The sequence below is a fragment of the Varroa jacobsoni genome, unplaced genomic scaffold, assembly GCF_002532875.2.
Source record: "Varroa jacobsoni isolate VJ856 unplaced genomic scaffold, vjacob_1.0 scaffold_919, whole genome shotgun sequence".
Taxonomy (NCBI): domain Eukaryota; kingdom Metazoa; phylum Arthropoda; class Arachnida; order Mesostigmata; family Varroidae; genus Varroa; species Varroa jacobsoni.
Window position 1 is genome coordinate 68,557 of NW_019213821.1, and position 27,375 is coordinate 95,931.

A 27,375-nucleotide genomic window follows, 5' to 3' on the forward strand; every position below is an offset into this window, starting at 1 on the left:
TATAAAAACACGGGCAGTAGCCGCGACCATCGACATGAAGGTACGGCCGAAATAGTTGAACGCGTCAAGTAACCGATGGGCCCAAACGGCTTGGCTCAACACAACAAGAGCGCTGAATTAGCTGGCCAACCGTCATTGCTGCTTCCTCATGTGAAGAACAATGCTATTAAAGACAACGTTTGCTCCCACCTATGTGTCCATCTAACGAAGTTGACTTTTGCTGGTCAACCTCATCAAACAATCAGCGCTGTAGTGTCTATATAGTCCTTGCTATGCTTCCTGCAAACAGCTTCGGCGATAATAGTTAAAAAGAGGACAACGTAAGAATTAAGCGCAAACGCATAGTGACAACGAGTGGGGAACAGCGGTCAGTAACAAGTACCTTCTTGATTTTAGTAAACTGGGTGCCACTGGTGAAGTGCCATCGTTTACCTGGTATGACTGAGTCGTGTAACGCCAGTAATTCTGTTACTGCTACCCTGTCTGGTCAGCGCCATGCGGGTGCCAACGCAAATTACAATGGCAATATGAAAGGGTAGTACGTATAGTATTTCCCATAGCAGCAGCTTATCGAGCTAGTCAATTGGCGACGCTGTAGCTCGTTGTTCGTCGGTCAATCACATACAAGGCCCTATCCTAGAAACGTTAAAATTGACTTTAGATGCAGCGTCGCGGAAGCCATTGCGATGTCTGCACGTTCCAAGGGATCACTATTCCGGTGAAGGGCCGCTCTGCTAAGCTTCATTATCAAGAACAAGCAGCAGCAGTCAACAAAGCCGAGGCAGGTGGAGGCAAACTAAAAGTTAACAGTGGTAACAAGACTGAGACGTCGGTGTTCAAAGCCGATCCTGTCATCCCTTGCGGGTGACGCTGGGCTAGCAGCTCAACAACATGTCATATTTTTATATCGACATCTGAATGGACGCACGTACTTTCGTAGTCCAAACACTATACAGCTATCGGTCAACATAACCGGTTCGCCGACAGTTGCTAAAGCACAATAATAGCCTACAATGTGGAGGACGCTCGATCTCTTTTGAGTCTACGTGATTACCTTCGTCGTCTCAAAGCACACAATTACACGAAGACGCAGTTGTTCTACTACTATTGTTTATACTTCTTCTTTGAAGAGCTGGGATAAGTGTCCGTCGTAATGTGGTTACAGCATTTTATAGTAAGTGGACAAGTGAAGCCGTTGCCTGAGCCCGTTCTCCTCAAATCTATTGTGCAATAGTAGGACTGGTTATGCTAGCCGCAAATGCATATAATTAGACGCCTCTCCTAATTGTTCTGATTACGTAAACTTGATGTTAATATATTATAGATTAACGGGAGATCTAAATCTTTTAAGGAAAACGTGTCATAACTAAAAGGAAGGATCGCCGCCTTCGAGTACCCCGACGCCGCCATCATACGTTCGAGTCTCTCCCTCTCGTTGTCGCTCTCGTTGCAGTTGCTCGTTAATTGTTATTATTCTCTTATTTTAAACTTGCTGTCTGCTAAGCGTCCCTGCTAGTTATTTTTCTTGGTTACAGCGCGAACGTGCGGTATATCATTGCATATCAGCATCAATTCGGCATCTCAATAAAGGTGAACATTTAAGAAGTTTATCGACCTGTTTATACTTTGTTACTGAATTCTCCTTGAGATTTTTGAACATAAAACTTTACTTTAGGAAAACTGTGCTGTTTCTGGAGTTGTCGGCTTGGCTGTTATGGAACGTTTCGGCAACGCACGATCAAGATGCATATATATATCGTGCATGTAACAGTTAGTATAGAAGCCATGATAAAGACATGGTCACAAAAGAGGGTATCAACGGACCTTATACAAGCGACGACTATACCGTTAGCGTTGTTGTGTGAATATAAATAAGTAATACGAATGAACGAAAAAAGGCGTGTTCGTCTATGTGTATGTTCATGCAATGCAAAAAACCTGGAGAGCAGTTCGCGATAGCGCATAGCGAATTTCTGCGTTGTTGCGTAGTCATTTGAAATCACTACGCGTTGATTTCCTTTACGTTTTTTCTCCTTAATATTGTTGCTGTTCTTCTCGATGTTGTATTTCTACCTCAGATGATCGCCTGCTCATATATATTACCGCACCCGAATATAGGCGATACATCAAGTCTCGCCAATCCGTGGCGGTTACTGCGACCATGGTGACATTAGCGACAACGCTGACGACAGCACAAAACTTACATAAACACAATTCCTACAGGAACTCGTCGACGCGGAAGAAGCGCTCCACCCACCCGCAACAGCGACTGCAAGTATACGTCCTCTAATGGAGCGCGACTCGTGACCTAATCGCCTTCGTTCCTTACCATCGCAACGTTATTTTTTATCAACAGCGTCGTCGCCTGTTATCACAAGCGTCATCAGCACCAGTGCCATAATCAGAATCATCACTATAATCCGCATCAGCATCATGACCTAGATCGCTACCGGAGCGCCCTAGACCATCGAAGCGATCATAGGAGGCACCGGTCAGCATTATAGTTGCACCAGTGCTATCGATTGCCATTATTAGCGTTATACTGTTGTTTTAATTGTCGTCGATAATTTCTAGCTCAGTTCATAATATTCAGGCCACCTGCTGTTAGTCAGCGTAGTTAGCGCCACTAGGACCAACTCGGCCAACAAACACGCGAGTAGACAATTAACATTGATTTACTCACTAATCCGACTACACTATAATTAGGTCTGCTTCTTTTTACCACATTGCTACATGTATATATGTTCCGACATAGCGTTATATCTTACTGTGCAACATACCTTGCACTAGCACCCCTATAACGAGTACGATCATAATGGCCACAGCGGCTACCGCTGATCAATTTATGATCAACTCCTCTCAAGATAACTCGCGACATAAATAGAAACGAAGAACGATGAAATGTGCCTTAGATGAACTGATCTCGACTTTAAGGAGCAACACCGAAAGGCGAGTACATACATATTGCTCTTTTATATTCGATGTAAACACTAAACTAAAAAAATCGATAGATGTTAGAGTAACTGCTGATGTTGTCAAAAACAAGAATATTTACATGCTGGTACTATTGGTAGACATTTAGAAATAATGCTGCCGACAGAGCGTAAGAATATGATTTTACATTGCTTGTGTACGACAGTTTGTTCTTTGTCTATTTTCTTACCCGTCTGGGTAGCCGCCTGTACCATTCATGGCGATAGTGCTATATGTGTTAATGATAGAAGATAAACAATGGGGGGTCTAGGGGGATATTGCACCTGAGAAAAAATCAAGTTTTAGTCTCACGCAAGCAGCAAATAAATACGTATGTATGTACGTATAGACTGTGCTTAACGCTTCGAAAATCAACAGCTATATTGCCGACCCGGCAACGTGCTTAAAAGGGATAATTTTGTGTTCTGTATAGAATGTTAAAGAAACATTAGGAAAGCAACAGCAGCAGCAATAGTGGTAAAAACCGATGACAACAGAAAAGCTGAAAAGGGAGATGCCGAATACTTCGATTTCACAGCCTAGACTGCGATTCTGTTCTGCTTAGAACAGAACGAAACCGCAGCTATTTAATAAAAGCACATTTGAGTTCATTGTCTATTTTTCATGAGATCAGGTATGATACTGTATAATGCTGCATTAAAAGCACTCTATAAATCGGTAAATGCCAACCACGCTTCTAAGTAATGAGTTGTTTTTTGATCAAAAGGCTTTTGGTTATTTACGAAAAGGATTCTTTGTGGGCCGATTTCGTTTCATTCTTTTCCTTTATTCTAAAAGTGCACTGCACAGACTCTGAAGGAAGCTGAATTTTAACTAACATGAAATCGAGCTGAATAATATCTTAGGGGATCTTCAGGCGGTAGTAAAATTCAATCACAGACATTTACATTAGATAATTGAAATAGATTAAAGATCGTCATCACCGTATTGACGAAGTACTTAATGGACGCATTACTTTATCGGAGCAGCAGATCAGCCAATAGAGAATTCGCTAAGAGCTCTTTTACAGGGCAATGAAAAAGTGGGTTGCATAAACGTTCGCTAAACTCAATTTCGACTATGCAAAAGGAACGCTGCTAAACCAATATTCATTCACAGACCGAATTAAACAAATCGGCTATAAGTGGGAGAGATAAATAAGCTGAACTTTAACTTGAACCCGACAGCGCTGTGTTTACTGACTACGGTTACCGGAAACTACTATTAGGTGAAAACGTTTGAGGAAAAACAGGGTGGCACAAATATTGTAAAATAGTTCCTAAGTTGACATAGGCTAGAAATATTTGCTGCAATTGGACGATGCCTGCGCAATGAACCTTCGAATGGATAATAAACTGCGCAAATTTTCCCTCCCGTCATATATTTGCCGTACACCTTGCATTGCCTTAAAATGACCAAAAATTTATTTAAAGAAAAGAAGAATAGCCTAGACAAGGAAAAACCTTAATTCAATATAATGTAAATGGTGTGCAAGGGTAGTGCAGGTGAAAAAATTTATACAATCAATTTTTGGCTCTTACTACTCAGTATTTTTTACACAAATCAACAAGGCGTTTATTGTAAATAGACACTGTAACACCGTGGCGTATTTCGTCAGATTCAAAATGCTCTACACATATGTGTATAACAAATTAATGTAAGTAAAATCGTCGGGTTGAAGAATACAAGCCGTGAAGGACAAGATCTGTATCAGGAATCGCTTAAGTAACTTAGGTACAGTGACGCTGCTGCGTATTCAACATTAAATCGTGTGGACCGGAACACCTTCTCAAAACAGACCCTTGCAAACGGATAGTCCGAGGTTTTAGTTCGTGTTTGATAATATTATAGTGCAACACCTTTTAGGGTAAATATATATTTATACTACGAATGCTTTGCAATTAAGGGACTATTTTGTACACGGTAACTGGTATTAGGAACGGTTATTATTAGTATCATCATCGTCGTCAATTGGGCTCTCCAAGACTTCCGTGAAGCTTTCTGCCTCTTCAACGCTCGCACCGTTTTCAAAAACATCGCCAATTTTAGCCACTTCGTTCGCACGTCGCATTATTCACACAGTACGTGATCAGTCGTAGTCTGACCATATCTAGAGTACCGGCAGAGCTTCGCTGTATGTATAAAATACTAATCTGCCTTGGCGATTCCTAGTGTTCCTGATGTATGTAATTAGTCAGCAGAGTCCCAAAGACCCGATGACCCCTCAACCCGATTTAACGTAATCGGCCGGTAACAGTGGACGGATTTAGCTTCTTCATGCTACTGGAGCTTAGTCTTTAACTAAAGGTAGCTTTCGCAGTAGTGACACTATTCCAGACTTTTTCGCACAACAAGAGGGATTCCTCTCGTGCGATAGTAAATAAGGCAGCGCTGCGAACCTAGTGGCATCTTTTTTTTCGTATTGTTTTATGTATGTCATTAAATTAGCAACGAAGTAGAAGTTTTAATATGCAGTACGCTTAACTGGCACTGCATTACTGCCATTCCGTGCGTCGTAACAGTCCATTGGTTTTCCGGCCACCGTTAACTTCCCTAGCTAGCAAAGTAACACATGCGAGTACTAAGTGTTATCGCAGATACATCATACACACGTACAGACGGACCAACAGTTATACGGAAGCAAGCATATCTAGAATTTAACAGCAGCGGCGGCGGCGGCAGCAGCAGCAGACGGCTATGTCTGTCGGGTATACCGGCAACTCGAATTAGCCGGACAGTAGTACTCGGTAAAGGCACTAAGCCTAGTGAGCAACGCTGTCTAAATAGCAAATCATATCAGAGTAGTGTATAAGAAGTACCTTAACACTTGTTAGAAAACGCCGTTGATGCATACTAAGCCCTTGCCCCCCAGGTCTCTATTCGGTTTCGTTCCCGTTGCAAGGTCGGCGGGAGCTGGTGTTGTACGGGTAGAATCTAGTACCAAGGAGCTCAGAAAACGACTCAGCACGAGATAGTCATCAGGATAGTACTTCTAGGAAAATTAGCATTCCATCAGGAACAGCAATGGGCAACAAAATTGAGAAGAGTAATGTTGACGACGACGACGACGCTGCCGCCGTCGACGAAAAACTCGTGTTCTTGCCTCGCTTTCTTTGTACGAATGCTGTTCCGACTGCTACAGTTGTCATTGTTATCAGTTCTTTCGTGGCTAGGCTACCTTGGTAATGTTGCTGTTGCTGCTGCTGCCGCCGATGCTATTCTTGTTATTCCACCTAATGATATCTTCTCTCAATGTTGCTCTGTTGTTGTTGCTGTTGTTACTGCCGTCGTCACCAGCAAAGAAGGTCACTGTCGCATGTGATCCCGCAGCTACGCCGATGATGAAACAGCAGTGTGACGTTGTGGTAGCTGGCAGCAGCCAATATCAAACGTCAACACTTGGGCATACCGTTCTTCGCATACTCGCGGCATGTGGTATGCTTCTGTATAGCCAGGCAGCCATGCGCTAGATCCGGCTGCGCGGTTCGCCGTAGCAGCATAATGCGGGCTATGTACGCTAAGCGTGAAGGCTGAGGCACAAGGCGTAAGGGATTAGCCAGTATGCATTACTGCGTACAATGAATGGGGGCAAACAAAGTGCGAAAATGTGGTGGAGGAAAAAGCCGGATGGTTGCCGTTGTTGCTGGCGTTACCGTCCGTGCCTCCAAACCGCTGTCCCAGAACCTCGTTCTTCGCTTTGTTGTACCATCTACTCCTTTTATTGGTGATGATGATGATTACGATGATGCAGGTGGTGATGACGAGGGAAGATAAGCCGGAAATAAGCGGGCTAGAGATGTGGGTGCCACATACGCAGCGATGCATGTGATAACACTGCTGTTGTTTTTGCTTGGTGTGACAATACAGGAAGGAAGGACAGGCGGGTAAAAAGATTACATATAAAGACAACGACGGCAGCGGCGATTCCAGCTCTGCGCCGTCATGTGCCTGCCAACATTTAACGTTGAAATCTATGCACCTGATGTGTACGTAATAAGCAGTTGCTTGCAACTAGAAACTAGCCCCTCCTTCCATAGACAGAGCGTACGTGTAGCCTCCAAGTTCTGCCTAAAAATAACAGCGATTTACTACGCAATGGATTGTGGCAACGTGGTTTGTTTACGGATTTTACATCACAAAACAAAACAAAAACGTATTATTTTTATTATCAATGTGGTGTTACACGAATGCGTATACATAGACAAGACTACAGTGAAGTAGTGGGTTGTTTACGGTGAAACACATAGAAGCTCTACGCAACAGCTTTGTGGTTAAATTCAAGCTTGAGTTGAAGTTTACAACAAATCACGGCATGTACGTAGAGCTAAAGAGACACTTACTATTACAAGTGTAAACATTTCAGCTTAAAATGTAATAAATCAATCAAATATTCCTGTTAACGTATATGAGTAACGCATCAGGTATTTATACTTGACTGACTGGATAAAATATTGCATCAAATAATAGCTTTTTCAGTTACATCAGATCCTTCACGTGGCGACGTCAGTGAACCATTCCAAGCAGCCAGATTTGAACGAAATACTCAAATCTGTCACCTGCAGGGATCTCGATGCCACTTCAGGACATCGCTCCTGCCCCAAATTCGATTTGAATTTTTTGCACAGGGCAGATCTGCGATCAATTGCTCTTTGCCCGCCGCTCGTGCTACTACTTTACAAGTCAAATTCGCATCCGTCCAACCATATATGTATGTGTTCCTCATTCCAATAGGCCTTTCTTTCTCGATATATTCTGAGGCAACTACAGTTGTCATATAATATACTCTTATTATACGGTATCATATTGTTCGGTCAGGTCGCCAATATATCAACCCACGTTGCTATATAACCATATAAACCACCAACAGTAAAGTCATGACATCTCTTATTATCTGAGAACTTCGTCGTTCCGCTTAGCGTGCGCATCGCGTCGCGCTATACATGAAAACAACGACAAGCGCTGGACAGCTGGCTCCATCTATTTCCGAACTACCCTGCAACTCCCATGAAGTCAGCTTATGGGGTTCAGATCGTCTAAATGCGTGTGCCTGCTTCCGACACCCAAACGTACCTCCTAACATCCAATAAATTCTGATATTTTCTTCTTCGAAAAGAAACGAGAACGAACGAAGGGAGGCGCAGCATGAAGCAGAATGAAATCCCTTGTGTAACCGATCTTTGAAGTAACAACAGCTGCCGTTGTAGGGAGATGACAGGCAAATGCAACAAACAGCCACTTGCCAGAATGTGTGATTGACAAATTTTGTGTGTGCATGTATGTGGTTGCACGACGGTGTATGTGTACAGCTTGGCTCGTCTATGGAAAACGGATCATTTGTAAACATCCGTACAACAAAAGGCAGCTCGCTGCTTCTGCTCGTTAGTGCTAGTGCTAGTGCCGTCGCTCAAAATAACCGAACCAGCAATAGACTCTCTTTTCCTTAGTAGTCGTCCTTTTTAGTCCTTTATTAGCAACTATATCCTGCTTGTGTCTAGGTCTCCTGCCCGTGCTCGATGAGTTACTCCTTTATTTATCCCCTTAGAAGCTTTGCTTCTGCAGCTTCTTTGAATTAGTTGCTTCTATCAAAAGCAAAGCGGTAAATGCTCTACCTTTCTGACTGACTGGATCACGAAGTCTAAATTTTCTTCCTAAGCCTTACGCGTTGGGTCTATCCGACAATATTCTAGTTTCTCCTAGGAAGAAATTTCGATAAAACAACTCAACAACGGCTTGGGAAAATTCACTGGAACTACCTGAAACTCCACTAATTTCTCCGTAAAAAAGACTACTTCTGTCGGATAGTCGTCCTAACATTATCCGGTTTTACGTCCTTTTATTCAACTTGTAAACCTAATCCTACTATGCATTGCCTGCGTACTTCCTAGAATATAACAATCACAACGAACGGAAAGAAATGCATCACTAACCTGTTGGCAGCCTCGAGTTCAAATGACTCGCCAGTAATCTTTTTATCAAGGGTAAAGACAGTTTTGTTGGCATCTTTACCATCGTTTTCCTTGAACTTGTAACTCTTCGTTGGACGAATCGATCCTAAGCCGGCGTTCACGATCGACCTTCGGCTGCGATGTCGAGCCTCGCTTAATTGTTCAAGCGCCTTCTCCAGATCGTCGACTTTTCCATCAGCCTCAGTAGTTTTTTTGCTGTCCTTTTCTGGTGGAATTACGTGCACAGTAATAGGCACCAACGGGCTGTACCGTTTGCTCTCCTTGCGATTGTCATGAAGGCGAGCAGCCAACTTGAGGGTCAAAACACGCATTTCTTTGCCAGCTTCCTCGCCAAGCTCCCTAACTCTCTGCGACGCGCCCTTGACCACACTTTGCACCTTTTTTAGGTTCTCGTCGAATTTCTCACCAACGGTTTTTTCCTTCACCAGGCTTTTGAGTTCGGCTTCGCGTTCCCATTCGTCTTGGGGTTTACGCGTCAGCATAAGTTCTCCCGTTTTGGGCACTACGGCTATCATTGGGTGTCTGTCGACGAGCTTGAACACAACTGAATCACCGTCAGCGTCCCTGCCCTCAATCTGACCGAAGACAGTCTGTGGAACGGAATCCGCGTGGACACGAAACTCATAATTATCCTGAACAGGTTCAGGTGAATTGTCGTTCTCATCGAGAACGTGGATACTAAGTTTTCTTGTCGCTTCTTCAGGGCCAGAGAGGGCTTTGACGACTAAATCATATTTTGATTGTTTTTCACGGTCGAGCGGAGCTGAGGTTATCACGACAGCAGTTTTCGGATCGATCTGTGATACCTTAAAGAGCCCGTCATGGTTACCGCTTTGAATAGTAAAACGCGCGGGTTTGTTCACTTGTAGCATAAGGTCGTTGCTGCTTGACGAAAGTTCCCTTTGAACGATGTCAGTGTTGGTGACATAGCCGTTAATCAAATTGTTCCTACATAGGTCAGAGACAGTCGCCCCGGAGTCGAGGTTTTCCGGAACGCTCCCTTGATAACCGTCACTAATAAACGTTAACCGATGTTTATGCGGCACCACGTGAACTATCGCCTGGTAGATGGGACTGAACGAGCCATTGTAATTCTCAGCTATGACGACAGGCAAACTTGATGGCGCTTTCTGTAACAAATCGAGATCATTATCATCAGTGAAAGCTGAAGCCAAACCTGATCCGCTGCTGTGCCCCTGTCTCAGAGCCCAGTCATCATGGACCGCACTGTCTTTGGTAGAGTTGGCGAGGTTGTACACCAGACTCCGTCGTAGAGCTTTTGCACTGCCAGCCATACATTTTAGATTGCTACACACCATTAAGTGTCCACCATCACTGAGTGCAAACATGTTCGATTCGCTGAGAAATCCTTGTTGTGGGTCGATATTAGTTTGGGTGGTTGGCTGTCCTTGCATCACTTGGTATGCCGGTCCGTAATAGTTGAGCTGTCGAAGAATGTATCCAGGATAAGCGTTATCTGTGACGACAATGTGTTCAGGTCGCCAATCGGCCGGGCCTTGAAGCCCGGCGTTTTTGGCATGAGATCGGTCCACAACTGAGACGAGAAGAATCGCCGCGAGCAGCGTCTTCCCTAAGCACCGGAGAGGCCGGCATTCCAACAGTGACGTTATTGCTACTGCTGCAGCTGTACGGTGATGTATGCTTCCACTACTCTTGCTGCTATACCGTGTGTGTGGCTTATTACGACGGCTATGTTTCCATGGGAGAGCCGTTGATGGTGGTAACGACGATTCTTGTCGATAATGATGATAGCTATATACATCATATGCGCGACGGCATTTCAGCGGCTGTAGGGGCGAGCTTCTTTCGACAACAGCGGTTGATCGGTGACAGTGGTGGCGGCTCCACTGACCGATTCTATTTTTGCTGCTGTCGTTGCCTGAGATCTCGTTTGCTGCTGTTGCTGAGGGACCGGGTCCTGTTGTGACCTGCGCAGCGTCGTATTTCGAAAACGCTTCCGGAGGGCTAAGCCGGCTCCAAGGATCCGAGTCCCAGTTCAGACTAGCTGAACTCATTTCGATCTGTCTGCTGCTGCTGGGTCGGCGCACCCACTTAGCTGACGTCCGTAGGTTTTTTTTTTACTAAGTGTTCATTGCCGCGACGAGAGCTGCGCCTTTTGTTGCGCGCGCTGCTCGAAGTCCGAATTATTTCGAGGCTTACATTGCACGGTCGTCACACGCGGGCGGACACCTGCAATATGCCCAGAAATGAACGGTTTTTGTTAGCGTCACCTGTAAAGAAAGGTCCTGTTTTTATTATAAACAGGACGTTTGTGATAATAACGAAACGGCGCAAGGCGTTTCGTTATTACAACAACTTAGGAACTTTCGCACGGATTTTTTTTTACTAGAACTTGCACAGTATCTTATCGAGCGGTATTTACTAATTTACTGAGAAGTGAGGCTGATGATAATTAATGTGACAGTTAAATCTAATATCGTTATTGATTCGTTCATATATCTGACAGCCGCTAACCCTGTAATAGATTAAATGTCAAATAGAACGCATCTGCGTCTTTGCTGCCTTTTCTGCGGGTTGTACTATGTTACTCACGGTTGTTATATATTCTATTGGTATGCATCTACTCGGTTTAGGTAATATTTAGTTGATTATGGGAGACCTAGGTGTAATAATAGTGAAATATGCTTTATCAAACACAATCTCGATAGGTTGCAACACTAATAAGTTAAAAGGTGCAAATCAACGAAAAGGTCAACTCAGTCACACGCGGCTTCAGAATCATTCAAAGAGGCCATCCTAATTTATTAGGCCCTTTACGGTATTGAATATATCCTAAAATTTTTCGTTCTAAGAGTGTAATAAAAGCGATACTTAAAAGGATATTAATAATAATAAAAATTTTAAGAAAAATAAAAGAAATTATTAAAAATCTGTAAAGATATAAAAGGAGCTTAAATCCTATGCATTGTTCTGCCATTTTAATAAAATGTGGATTCTCAAATTAGTACATCAATTAAAAAATAAGGTAAATCTACTAAATGAAATATTTTTCTTATTTAAATTCTAAATTTGATGCAATTTTCTGCCAAATTAGTTGAGAATTAATTTTAATGATAATTAATCATTTTTTGAAATTCAAAATTTGATGTGAAAGTACACTAAAAATTAAAAAAAACAAAAGAATATATCATAAATAAATTTACAATTTATCACATTAAATCTGTCATTTTGTTTTAATAAAGAAAATGAAGATAGAAAATAAAGACAAATAAAATTTATAATTTTTTTAGATCTCCAAAATGGAGGCGATCGACGATAAGGTCAGCGTACAACAGAGGACTCGGTTCCCTGATTAGCTTTCAGTATCACCCATCAGCAACTCAGTACACTTCACCAGCTGAAATTTCCGAAAGAAAAATACGCGGCGGGAATCAACAAGAAAAAGGACGTGTGAATTAACGACTGAAGGTTTCTTCGCTAGCTATTCCTCTACGCGATGGCACTCTCGTGCCTTTATTCGTGCAATATTCGACCTCCTTTACTTTTTGTATTTTACCCTGAAGAACCATCAGTGTCCTATAAAGTTGGCGTTAACTTCGAACTGTTGTTTGTATTCCTTTAGTCCTGCATAAAAGTAATATTCATCATGTTTCGCGAATTCCCTTTCAATGACATCCTGGTCCTCATCTGGCTTCCAGTAGATAGTACAAAAAATTGCGAGATCGCTATACGACCGCCTTTGCATCCCCGACGTCAATGTTCTATAATATATCAATACATCCTCTTTTATATTTTTGGATGCGTCACGACTTTTTGGGAATTAAAAGGCCCATTCGCGACAAATCGTTCTTGGGTCAATGATTGTACAGTGGGGCTGTGTTTTTTTCTCAGTGAAAGCAATGTCAATGGTGGTACATCGAGCAGGCTAAAATCGAATTTTTTTAGTACAAAGCCACCTTTACAATGCGTAAACAGCTGCGTTTGAATTCAAACTTACCATTTCATTCGGTTGAACACTGTTATAGTAGTTGTGGCATTGAATAAAAGTTTCAGCTTCAAGCCTGCTAATTAAAATGAACCTAAAAAGAACCGTTTGTCATTCGAAATGAATCGTGTCGAAGGGTTGATTTGTAAATTAGTGGCTAAAACCTGTTTAAATCAGCACTACATCGCTACCTACCCTATATAGCGCAATATAAACGCGCGACTCGACTTATCGTTTCGCCTTCCCGTTGGCTGTCTGACGACTTTGTCGAAAGATGTACACTGCTAGTAATTTTCTTGCTTGAAACGGATACAGAACACCCCACATTCTTTTCCGCGGGAAATGCAAGGCCAACCGTGCTGCTTTTGCGCAGATAGTAAGCCAGTGGAAAAGCAGAGTCAAGCCTTTCTGGAATCGAGCCGTTTGTCCGCCTCGCCACAGCACAACGGCAATGGCTGTGTAGTGCGGGGAACAGGGCGTGGCCTCGTCGACGCCGGAGAAGGAATTCCCTTCGTCTCGAGAATCTCGCAGACATCCTTTTCTGACTCCTCCCAGCAGAGTCGAAAAGGCAGCCAAAAGTGCTGCGAAACTTGCTCGTCTCCTACGGGTGGGTACCATATGGCTATGACACGGTCGGATTGCCAACAGCCAAAACATCGCTCTAACGAACGATCATCATCACGCCATCGTAGATTTCCTCTTCTTTCCATTGACGAATGAGCTTGACGGCAACAAATACCGCACTAGATACGTCACAGCTGCTTAGCTAGTCGAAGTAGTAACAAAAATGCGGTTATCGTCGTCAGCGCGGGTGTCTATTTTTTTCTCTTTTTCTATCGGACTCATCTATTTTAACTGTTCTGTGTTTCAACACTGCCAATCAGATTGTCTCGTCACATCGAATGGTTCAGCTGACAAACTGAGTTAATTGAGAAACGCAGTGGTATATAATGGGCTACCGCTGTTTGATCAATACGTTTTTCAGGTAATCTTACATAGACACTTGCAGCCGTTCAATCGCTGGAGAGGTTATGCGCAGCTGCACCTCGTCGGAGAATTTCAGATGAAACATAAAATTGGTTTGTCATTGTTATTGTTGGCTTACATGTGACATGCGATATTTTCACTATGTTCAGTATAACTAATGAGGCTTAGCATTTGTCGTTACATACCCGTTTCGTCCTGATTGGCCTTCGAAACAAAGAGTTGGCTGCAGAATTAATAAAACGACTAAGTCGATACCGTTTCAATCATATTTCGCAAAGCCGGTGCGGTCAAACAGTTTTCGCTAATGAAAAGCCGGCACGAAAACCAGGTTGAAGCAAAGACAAAGCTATTGTGCTTATTAGCCACTATTTTTCCAGGTGTATTCTCGATAGGACACAATCCAAGGTAGTACAGAATGGTCGCCACTAACCGCAACCTGGGTAATTTCATTCGTGTAGCTTAACGAACATTACAGACAAACATTAGCTAGCTCGTTGCTGTTTCTACTATTCGTGTCCTTTGAAAATCCACCGATATTTAATGCCCACTCCACAGAGTCACCAAAGAAACAACTCGATATATTACTACAACTTTGTCCGTCGCTGTAGCTTGGCCTGTCTCGCTGGAAACCAGCCAACCGTGATCCTGATACAGTATGGGTGGAATTTGTCGACATGGAAAGCACTAACTTTTATAATATTTTCGTTTGTAAAAACTTCATCATTGCATCACTGCAACTGCTTTGTGAATTATCGCAAATAGCCAGATTCAACCGAAAAGCAGATACCCAAGAGAACACACTATTGTTAAACGCTTCGCTTCTGTCGTCCTAATCAGACGTAATAGAGAAAAACGGTAGTGGATAAGGATCTTGAAGTGAAGTAAAGCCTTAGACGGCTACTTCCTGGAACGGAAGTATCAGTGAACGAATAGAGAACGATGCTCAAAAACGTACCACTGTTCATATGCATACATTATTTATAGCATTTTTATTCTATGGATCTTTGTAACACGCAACCCGTCTTGAATCGTCCGCACGACGCGGCCCCGTTCCGCAGAGTCACTAACGTCAAAAATAAGAAACTCTGATCCTCTTGACTAGATTTTGCTTCTAGACAGTTGTTAACAACAGCAACAACGGCACAAGACTAGCTTCTGAGGTTCTGACAAGCACGTCATCTGATAAGATAAGCAAATTAGATCATCGCTTGTAATGGAATATTGCAATAACATCTAATAATTTTGCTTTACCTAATAGTAGTAATAATAATATTGATCATCTTTCCCACACCTCATTTCACTAACAGTCTCGGCCGTAATCGTTTGCGACCCATTCACGGATAACAGCAACAACTAGAACAGCTGGCTTAAGCAGTTTGGCCTAAGATGAGGACACTCGTTGGTGGGGTTACACTTTGTGTTCTGAAGCTGTGAAGAAGCCCTATCTCGGCATTCCTCATGGAACCGGCCGGCTCGGGCCGTCTCCGGCTAAATCTTCAGGCCCTTTCGGCTGTCAAACAGCAGCGAGCACACTGAAGGCGACGGAAGCAATTCGTCCTCGCGTGATGACGCAGCGGCTCGTTTGATTGGATTGAATAGTACTTGTTGTAGTGGTCATCGTAGCATTAACCATACGCATGTATATTTCTAATGTGTACGTGCGAGGACTGAGGAACACACCAGCAAATACAAACGATTTATTTAAGCGCTATGATTACTATCTGTCCTAGCATTAACATCGTTTCAATCGTAGCAATGAACAACAATTAATGAGCTAGTATAACTATCGTTGCTGGCTGGCTAGCTACCCATGTGATAACGATTCCATTAACCGCAATAGGCCCTGCTGCACAGTCTTTACTGTGTATGAGTTGGCACAGCATCCCGATGCAAGGTAATAGTTGTCTCGTAGAGTCACCACAGCGGCCATAACCGATACGGTTTATTATCTTTCAAGCAAGATGACCTTGTTCGTGTCAAAGGATGGCGAAGGACGGGGCCGATTGCTTAGAGTAAGTCACCGGCTGGATTCTCAATCGAAAGGTTCAACGATTAATTAGCAAATCCGCTTCTCTTGTTATCGCTGCTATTATTGTTATTTCATGTACATGGCAGGCTCCACTGTTCGGTTATTCAGTCCAGTTGTTCTCGTATGCAGACAACGACGCTCGCTCAAGTCTCGCCTGTTCGGTGTGCCGCTTCGCCATTATTTAGCGGTAGCGCCAGCAGCAACGGCACTAGCAATACGCGTAACGCTTCTGCGGTTCGCGCTCGTATATATCCATACGTATACAATCATATGGTCAAGAGTGGCGCAATACCAATGGAAAACTCTGAGACAGCTACAGCTGAAGCCACAGCAGCAAACGAGCACGAACTCCTAGGGAAAACCGCCATTATCACTGGCCAAATTTCATCCGTTGTAATAGCGACGTTCATTGATCAACGAGTGGAATAAATTTCAATTTAGATGGCGCTTGTGCTAGATCTAGTTTATATTAAGAATTGAACATCGAACAGAAGCGGCTGATCTTACGGCCGCAGCAATGACTATCAACGTCCACCATTCCCGTTAGTACTAGCGAAAACTAAAAATCTACAAAGGTCTTTTTCGTACGAACGGCAGTAAACAAACCATGCTACTGTTCTATTAACGACAAATCGATAAGCTTGCTAATGCACGTAAATTCGCTATGTCGACGCCGCAGTCGCGAGATATGTATCACTACATTAGAAAGGCATATGCATAGAGTACCCTAAAATCAAATAAACATTTACACTATTGATACAGGATAGCCACGAAGCCGGCTGACCACCAGCAAGTCTTCGGGGCAACTACTGCTCAAGCAAACCCGCCGTATTTTCTGACTCTGTAGGGGCGTTATGGCCGTTTTGAGATATGGTGCGTATAGATAAATAAAATTCATTAGTTAAAAACAGCAGAGGCGCAAAGAGAACGAGTGTGAATTGAAATATATTACGTCGTCATGATTCACTCTGCAGAGACTGGCATTGGCCCACTTCTTCTCTCGTAGCAGCAACGAGATCAGTATCGTAGATTAGATCTAAATTCCATATTAGACCGTGTCCCAGCCTTGCAATTTGTATTAATTACTGTCCCCAGACATCCGACGATTTGATGAAAACACACGAACATGTTGTACGCAAAAGACGAAGTCTGCTGCCCGCTATCCACGCTGGGATAACGGGTCTCACTAGTCAGGAGTTTTAGATCGGAAGAGGCTGAAATTTATAATGGAACTCTAGACATAGTGGCACAGACTTCTGCTAGAAAAGGTGTGAATGCCTTTTTAACTTCGTTCTTCGGTACAGGTCAAAGTTGCGCACAAAATGTCGAACGCCTTCGGTTCTCTACGTTCGTCGTGCCATTATATCGTATTAGAATTGGACAATCAGCATTGGTATCGTTTCCCAAATCGATTCAGTATTAGCAGCTATTAGATAGACAGTTAACCGTAGTTAGATGCGACCTTCGGCACGCTAATATCTCAACCCGCTAGACAGCTCACGGCCTGTCTATGAAGAGCTCTTTTTGCTTAAACGGCCATAAACAACGAAATCGGTGAATTGTCGTCGAACGCAGCAGGAATCAATATGCTGGAGGATTTTTTTTGTTATTGTTTGATGACGCGGCTTTTTGCACGCTGCTATTCAAAATAGCACGATGCGGCAGCGATAACCCGATGAAAATATTCCCAGAGGACCGTTCAAGGCGAACGGTGTAGTTATGGCCAAACGGCTGTTATTGTCGTTACTGGTGAAATCGCTCGCGCCGCTGCCGTCACCTCAGCGTCTTCGCTAGCGTGTCCCGCTCCCGGCAACAAAGCGACCATCTAGCTATACACGTTACTTGACTTCGAGAGAGCGTATTCGCTTTCAAATGACTACACTGCACCGAGCAAAGTTGCGGGGTACACATTCTCTATAGTGTGCTTCCCATCTGCCTGATTTTTCGAAGTGCAACACTCATACCGCTGAGCTGCGGTTCCCCCTCGCACTAGCAGGACGAAACGCTCACTACAAAACCCAGCCCGCACTAAGTAGAAAGTCATTTTCATCGATTATGTACATTCAGAACCTATATAATAGAGGCTCTTATATCGTCTTCCGTCAGTAGTCAACGTAGTAAATAGTAAATGATGTGCGATCAAATTAAGAGTTACTATAGTTATTAATATTAGCGTGTCGTGTCGTGTCGTTAGCGTGATTACCGTTCAATAATAACACGCTGAAAGTCCCTGTCCACGAGTGCAATCTTCGCCATCTTCATGATTATGACAAGACGTGTCACATAATGGCAAGCATCTAGCAAGGGGTTGCATCCGCCGTACGCGACTCATGAGCGGAAAAGATACCAACTAATTGTATTGTTGCCGCTACCGCTGTTACCGGCGCGACCCCACCATTAACAAGTTGTCTATATTTCTCTGGCGGCTCTTCCAGTGTTCAGTTATGGCTGTATTCCTCTATATCGGTTTATCTATGTTTGAGCGTACGTGCGTGTGTGTCTTCATAGGCGGCAGCAGCGTCGCTACAACGACCATCAGCGCCACTGCCGCTGCAGCAGCCCCCATCTCAACGTTATTGGCGCCAAGCTCAGTTTCGTTGTCGGTTTCCACCGCTGTGGAAGTATGATGGGCATGGGTGGCTGCGCATCTGTGCGTGTCAGTGTCACCCTAGACATCGTATCAGCTTGACTATCATAATGGTAGCTACTACTGACAGAGCATGCCAACGGTGCTGAGGTGGACGTTACTTCGAGACGATACGATAAGATGGCGGATCCGGGGGGTCACTGACCTCGGAAGACGATGGCGGTAACAACAACGGTGGAGAAAAATAATAGAAACATGATGACGGAATGAGCGATGCTCTGGGTCTGATCTGCCGTTGGCTAGCGACAGAAGGTCGAGAAACAGAAAAACTTCGTTCGTTCGGTCAGCGTTGGGCCGAACAATCCAGCTTTGAGCCATGACCGTCTTCTTCGATCTGGTCTGACCCGGCAGGACACAGCCACGATAGAAACAAAAAAACTCTAGCATTCTTGCGTCTAACAAGCGTCGCATCGAATCTTTGTGATACAAAAAGAAGAGAGCAAAAGGGATCGACGCTCCGAGACCGTCCGCCCCACTGCTGCCTGCCTGCCTGCCTGTCTTCACTTGCATTCGCATTCGACCGACGAACATCTTATATGGCCTTCACCATTCCGTTTGACCGAGAAGGGAACTCGGCAAAACTTCGCAAAGTGTACAATCGATTTTATAAATGTAATGCATAAAAATAAAAGGAGCTGTATATAGTCCCATGTGGTTAGCAGATCGTGTTGCATGAAAGGTACGCACACTCGTGTTGGGTTCGTGGAATAGTGCAGATAACACACATCTATTTGCCTGCCATTTGCTTCAGATGCAGAACAGAAGAAACAGGTAATCAAGCTAGTTCAGCTGTAAGTATCGACTGAAATGTATCGTTTACTATGCAAGTTCACTATAGACTGGTGGCTATAGCCAACTCCTGTAGTCTTAAGCCATACGAATATACTTTCTTCGATATTGATGGCAAAAGGTATATCCTTATTCTCATCACGCTTGTTGGGCAGTGCGCATATCGTACCATGAAACGATAGGCATCTGATAGGTCCATAGAATAACGCAATAACGTGCAACTATAAGGAGAAAGTGTAGCGAACGGTTTTCTAGAGCCAAGCTAAGGTTCACCCATATCGGTACCATGGAGTTCCATGGGGGTAACACTTCCCTGTTAAGAGTTACCTTTCGCTTCGTTCCCGAGGGTGCGATAATATAATCCGGGTGTTGGTTCCACACCTTCTTCACATTCGTTTCTTTTCTCGGATAAATCCAAAAGGGTCCACCCAGTAATTAGCTGACGCTCGAGGATCAACGTCATCATTGCGTAACTGTTCCATATGCGAACGCCAACGCAGAAATATAAATGCGATTGTTAGCTTGCATGAAGATATTTTAGGCGTCAACAACAACTGCGAGGTCGCCCTTACTGCTGTCACTACTGCCGCCGCATAGTTTCTTTGGAAAGAATTTTTCAACAATGTGACCGTGCTAATATACATACAAACGGATATCTGTGTATCTAGAGGTTTGATGATACACAAGTCCCATTCGAGAACAAAAGCTCCATAAGTAGGATCCCATTGTAATATTGTGGCTTTTGTATGTCTACTGTTTGCGATCGTCAGACACCGGCCGTATCGCACGCAGTTCGCAACTGCTGTCGCTGCGCTTTCTCCAACAGTCGCGAAGTTATACGGTACGATCATCAAAAAGCTTCTAGGTCATTGCTACCGTCGTCACCTGGGCCCGTCGACGTTTACTACAAGTACTATTAGTACAACCATTACTAATATATACTTGATTAACGAAGCCGCTCGTTCTACTGGGAACGCTGCTACTCAATTCATATGAGATGAGAAGAGTCAGCAAGCGAGTGAGACGGTCATAGCGAAATTGTAAATATAAGTACCCCGGCAACGCGAGAAATCACCAGGTAACGCAGGTGCAGAATCACCAGCGCCACCATCGTCGTCGCGACCCATCGACAATGCTAACTATTGACACCTCATAGACATCTCACAACCTGATTCACGCTGGCTGAGGGAACAAACTGCGTCTGCTAAGATGAACCGGTGGACGGACCGACTGACAATTTAGGGATAAACAGCAGCGCAGAGTAAATGGCAGGTAAAACAAGCACACTACCAGACGTCCAGCACCAGGAGCCAGATAAAGCAAAGGCAAGATCGACGGCATTTCCACGGCCGTCAACCGTTCCTACCGCCGCAGCAGTCCATGCTAGTGCTAACATCGCTCGTGTCGGTGTTGGTAAGCTGTTCACGCCGTTGCCTTTGCCGCTGTCCTCAACCAGTGAAGCCGAACGGCTACTGGCAAGGAGAAATACCAGCTGACAGGAGGCCATGTCACAGCACTCTGCCAGTCTGTGCTGATCGGCCAATAATACACATTGACGTTGATGTTCCTATTGATGAAGTAATGGATTCGCCCATGTTCATTCGTCTGGTTGCCTGCCGTAGGCACTATCGATGGTTGTTGCATTCACGTCGCCAAGGAGCCAGAAGGCCGGTCTGTCTGCAGCAGCAGTGCGTAGTACGACTTACAGAATCCACAATACTACTACAGCTGCACGCGCTAGGAGCTCCGATCGGACCTAAAGGTTTTCTAACATCAATCGACCACAAAACCGGCACTATTAGATTGAGACAAAAGGCAGTCATATAAACCGACCCCGCGGGACCGCTGTTTTGTTACAAAGGCAACGACGGTGGACGTTGAGAAGAACACAGAACCGCTATCACTAAATGACGGCCCCCAACATCGCTATGTATGCATAGACTGCTGAGAAATCAGACGTCAGGTGTTAGCGCATAGTTCAGACTATACGATCTGCTGCTCACAAACGTTTCAGTGAAAATGCTTCAGATATTGCGAAGTTACAATTGCATTCTTCTAGCATCACCACCATAAAATGTTTATTTTTTCTCTAATGATTCCGTCTTTCATCTTTGCGGCTGTATTTCTATAATACGCACTTAATTCGTCATCGGTTACGTCTTTGATCTAATTTTCCAGTATTGCGAACTTTGCTCGCATGACTTCAGTGGCAAACGCTGCGTGTTTCCGACTCGCCCGACTTCCCATAATCACTTTTTCTCCAAATCAAAATAAACCGCCAAAATGTCTGCTAGGCGCGAAACTCAATCCGACTCGCTAACGTTCGTGGATTTGACGTAACGCATGCGAAATATTTTAAAAACGACGCATCGCCTTTTCTAGGGAGTCTAACGTATTCCGCTTTAGATCAACAGACACAATCACAGCCTACATTCATTTGAAGAAATCGAGCGTCAGACGTCACAGCGGTCAATGGAGAGTTTGTTCGTAGCTTCTTCTTTCAGTACGGAGTTAGTCACATAATTAATTTCGGTTCAGGACACACATTCAGAGCGTTCGATGTAGTTTGCCAAATACAGTCAACAATAGCTGCTCTATTTTTTGAGCCCAGAAGTATTCCCTCATTCGGAAAAGGGTTAATTAGTTGTCGTTGCACTAACGGTTAGTCACCTATACCGCATGGCGTTGTCGGCAACATACAATCTGAATTTGATTGCCTCCAGCTTTCTCAGAAGACCTAAAGAACTTTTCCTCTATTTCTTAGTTAGACCCGATAGTATCGAATAGTAATATTAAAACGATCTCGAGCCACCTTCCTTAGATTATTTGGTCAGACTGATGATAGCTCCGTCATCAGATTTTCATTAAACTATGGAGCGGTAACTTGGTTATAGTGACGATGAAACATGATTGACTACTTCAAAGCACTTTCTTCAAAACGTATATATAAAGCTATTAAACTTTTGTGCGTTCCCCACAGTAGCGTCATTACCGTTGTCGTCACCTTGTGCATGTTTTCTTTACCAACTAATGCTACCGAGCTGTGTTGGCTGTAACGCTGACGTGGGTGACGACTTCTGCGGCCGCCTTCATCGTTTCGTCTAAGCTCATTCCGGGTCATCGGCGATGATCGCGCTGGCGTTCGTAGCTTTCGAATATGGCTTTATTTCCTTTTCTTGACATAGAGTAATAGTCTTTTGCTATTACGAAGATCATAATGATTATTCTAGTCGTATTAAGAATAATAATGGTGTCACAATATTTACTTTGCCTCAGACACAGCCATTGCCAATATATTTGACGAGTTGCTTTCGTATTATGCATCATATTCTTAACTTCCCTGCATTCCTCAATTCGTTTATTGTTCCCAGAAGAAGAAACGCTTCACCTGAAGCTGCTTGACAACTCTTTTTCCGTGTGCCACAACAGAAGGCGAAGACAGGGAATGCAACTAAGGAAAACTCAAGTCCCAGCCGGTGCAGCGGGGACTTTATCATGATCATCATGACGAACTCCCAACTATCTACCAAATGCCGCATCCACGTCGGCGTTGACCCTCGTTCTGCTGAGGGTGCGCTGCTTCGAGTGCTGTTAGCAATAGATCGATTTTCCAGTAGCGATCATAATACGCCTGGAATGGGTGGTGGCAGAGCGACGTTGTGCTTCAACACGGAACGGCGCGTTTGACGGGAACTGCATAGAGTAAGGGTTGACAGATACAGGGTTCGACTTTTAGGCGGCGACGTGAGGGGCAGACAATTGTGTCGAAGCTACTGCGTTTGTGCAGAGCTGTAGTGTCTACGTCAGTGGTTATAGGGAGGTTTTGCTGTTCCTGGTAGTGGAATCGGGGGCTGGAACAGGTATATTTTTTTTAACTGACAATGCTATGTCACTCCCAATAAATAGGTAGCTTTAATGTTGAAAATTGCACCGTACGACTTGCAACGTTACCGCCAACTTGCGTTCAATAACACCAGTGAACGAGTGAAGCTTCCAATGGTTCAACTTAACTACTGACACTTACAATTTTTTAGTAGTTTTAAGCGAGCTGTCGTCAACTAAATAAAGTTGTTGTCTATGATCTCTGGTGCATAGCAAACCTCAAAATTTACCGCAGCTCCGAGTTCAGTTTGGCCGGACTGCCCCGACCCAATTCGTAAACCACGGTTGTTTTCTTGGCATCATATATAGTGGGAAAAATGTTGTCGATTCATAATATAATCCATCAGGATAAAAAAAAGGAGTTAACACAGTTACTTATTTGCATATATACGTTTTTATAGTTGAGTAGAGATAAGGTTATACATCAACTTTGCGCAAGCATCGATTTTTCGAACGCACTCGAGCCAATATCAAGCCGTTCATTGATATAATCTTCACAAAACAGTTCGTTCGTCTTTAGGGTAAACCGTATACAGATTTTGTTAATTGGGTTAGTAATCTTTCTTTAGAGATCAAAAACATAATATGAGGGTTTACCACGTTCACATTAAGAACGCTTTTACAATTGTTCTCAAATAAACAGCCACGAATATCGGTATGGTAAAGCAAAACAATGAATTTGCCGTCCGAATGAGTTACCTAACGAGCCGATTGCATATGTATGTGTCATACCAAATTTTGAACTTTGTTTAAGTTACTCCATTGAAGGGGCCCCGAATATTTTGAGATTACTTCTTTTACGCAAGATAGGAGGATAGGAGATAAGAGGATTTTCTGCTTTCAGCAGACCACCTACGGCGTCATGTTCTGTCGCGGTCATCTGGGTAATGCAGTTTTTTGCGCCGACGACTGTCACGCCATCATTACGGTAACTACTCTCATATCCCGCTTCCAGAGATCCGTCAAATTGAGTTAAATCGAATTTCACCGCGCTCGTTTTAGATCAATGGCGGCCAACGGAACCCACAAATAGATGTTTGTCGGTGCTGTCAAACGACAACGATGCCTATTCGTGGCTAGCTCATAGTGTCGGCTCATCTTGGCACAAGCGAGTTTTGGTCGAAGCAGCGAAATGAGGCTGCCTACCGACGGAATTAGCAGCGTGGTCGCAATGCGATAGACAGAAGATGAACTCATCAGAACTTATCGCCAACCACCTATCCAACCAACCAGCGTCGAACGACTGGTTTATTTGTGCGACGATGCGGAAGCTTACTAGACGTGTGGGGGAACGGCACCTTGCTCTCGCGAGCAGTCAAAATAGTGCCACCAGTATAAGCAACAATGAAAAACAGCAGCAAAGCCATTCCAGTCAGCGGTTGGCGACGAAAGGGCTCTCGGACTCATTCACTCAGGGTAAATACTTGTGCTGCTGTTGCTATTCGTGCTGATCGGGCAGCCACCATCAGCTACAGTACTCTGATTTAATATTTATAATGCTCACCTAGGCAGGCCCACCGGCGTAGCTCCACGATATGAGGATAATAGGGATGTTTGCGAAACAAGACGCCTGCCGTAGCACCGCGTCAGCGGACTACTACGATCGACAGTGGCTATTGCTACGCAATAGTGTAGGCCTTTAGCGAAACGTACGAGGGGTTAGTTGGTTGCCTGAAATGCTTGCGTATGCCTGCTCAGACAATGAGTTCGCTTAGCTCGTTTCCGGTTTGCATATATAGTATCGCGCACGTAGAACAGTCATCAGTCAACGCCTACTGACAATGTAACGCCCAACCACTGACGGAGGCTCCTGGTATTGAAACGCGATTTCAAAGCACAATTTTGTTGCTCCAGCAACGAGCCTTTGTTTGAGTGGCTGGGCAAAGGGTTACAGGCGGCCAGCACAAAACGGGAATGGTCGAAGAAAATCTCGGTCTTTGTTGCAACATCGATGGTCAGTGATCGTACTGTTGTGACCGCGAAAGACACCAAAGCCAGGACATTTTCGATGTCTTCGTCGGCACTGTTCACTCGGATAGCTAGCTGCCGATTATTACCATAACAACAAGGTTCCTCTACGCCAATCATTACAACCTATAGAAAATCAGCGGCAGCACGCCATTTCGGCCGCAATGGCTTGCTGCAACGACCTCGAGGAAGTTACCAATGCTATCTCAATGCTGCCCACTGCTGTTGCTGCTGGCACGAAACGCGGACGAGCCCGCGAACTTGTGGGATTATGGATCGCGTCGACCCATAGACTAGCACATCTGCAGTGTCCGTCAGCAGCAGGTCACCATGAGTGTGACTCTAAACCGTGCTTGGCCGGCATCTAAAACAGGATGCAATGTAAGGAGGAATGTAGGCTACTGGTAATGGCCATTGTTCACAAATTTACTCGTGAAACCGGTTTCGAGTACAGTGGTGATTCGATTGTATGGCGATTGGGCAGTGAGCAATGTGTTTTTGTTGCTAAAACAAGAATAAGAGCTTTTAATTAACGAGATAATGTCTTTGTTACGAATGTCAGACTATGGCCTTAAGCATTAAACAGTCCTGTTAATAGATTTTGGCTAATTATAAAAACGTGCTAATAGATTTCTGCTAATTATAGAATATATTTTCTGTATCGTATAGTAATCATTGAGAAGTCATGTTTGTGAGAGACATCTCCATATACCTGCCCGTATATACGCAGCAAACATCACCCTAGCAGTGGCGGTAGCAGCAACCACCGAATCTATCTTACCCCAGTTCAGTTGGCAGAATGGGAAGGCAGAGAGTCTTCAACAACAAACATAATAACAAAAACATTTTACACTCATTACCGCAGTCTACTTCATCACCAACACAACGCCACAGAGTCGTTTACAAAATCACCGATGAAATGAATAAGTGACCAGGAAAGACGCGAAGGCAGGTGGTATACGGAGGGAAAGAGCTTCATATCCATGGATACGCCCAAGATCTATCTCATCAGTTTTATCCTGCCATATCATCTCGAAGAATTCAGTAGTACGGGGAGCCAATGCACTTTGTACCATTAGGTATGCAGGTATTGACATAGAGATCTGCCTGAGACCAGGCCTAACGCTGTCGAATTCGTAAAACTCTTGTGCCGTTTTGATGACTCTCCTCTGTTTTGTGTATGTGCTTTTCCCGACACCCACCCACTATAAGGCCTCGAGCAACTGTGATGTAGTGTGTTCATTAGAGGTTAAGACCTACTATTGGATCAGGTTTCTCCGCTTTTCCCATCTCTCAGGTTCGTTTTGTGCGTCCGGCTTTTGCATATATATAGGTAAGCCCTTCCTGGAGCGCCAGAGTAGGAGACGACGACTCAAATAAGAGCTCGCATTTCGCCTAGGACTATGTTACCCCGTACCGTTGGAGAGTAGCGTTACGAGCACTTCCCATAATACACACCGTTTTTCCCTCTAATGTAAGACCTATATATGATACTTTTCCCTTTGCATTAGTCGATGCATGCATTATACAGCATCGTAGCACGGTCAAGGGATGAAACAAACCCGAAATTGCTATTAACCATTCATTAAACGATAGCGTATTGCTGAAGTTTAGTAGTACTCTTCATTTAATCGACTAAGAGTAATCAGTACCATCAACCCACTGTGTGCTCTTTCTAGAACCTGCCAGCATTCTCACGAACTACGGTGTTTCTGAACCTTGACCACTCCTCAGCGGCCGTGCTGTCTGATGTTCGATACATATACATCCTAATTCTCGGATGCTAGAAATCACAACGGTGCAAACCTACACGGTATCGATCGCAGCAGTGCAGATGGATTGTGTTTCATGATACTGTATGTGCAATTGCTTTTTTCCTTGTTGAATGCGTTGGGTCCCATCCAGGCAGTAAAGACCCAGCCGCCAGCCAGCACCTGCTGGCCGGCAACAGCGAGGTAGCACTACGATATGAAATGGGATAATATAACATGGCATCCAGTCTCCACCCAATGGCATCTCGTGGCCCAGTTTCGTCACGGCGACTAATAAATAAATGCTTCGACGGGCTTCACGTCTGGAATCTTCCCTAGACATTAACTACATCATACGAATGATTGACTTCTCCCTAGCACGACGAGCATACCGTCTACTCCACGTGTCTAGCCTT

The 27,375-nt window shown here is 44.1% G+C and overlaps 1 protein-coding gene across 1 annotated transcript in view; it reads right to left on the minus strand.

The window, feature by feature from the left end:
• Nucleotides 1-27,375, minus strand: part of CadN (neural cadherin) — a 137,230-nt gene that overhangs the window by 37,269 nt on the left and 72,586 nt on the right. Inside the window, exon 2 of the mRNA XM_022841256.2 lies at nt 8,901-11,150. Coding sequence (XP_022696991.1) covers nt 8,901-10,975 — 2,075 coding nt within the window. The 5' untranslated portion in view covers nt 10,976-11,150. The remainder of the gene's footprint in view (nt 1-8,900; nt 11,151-27,375) is intronic.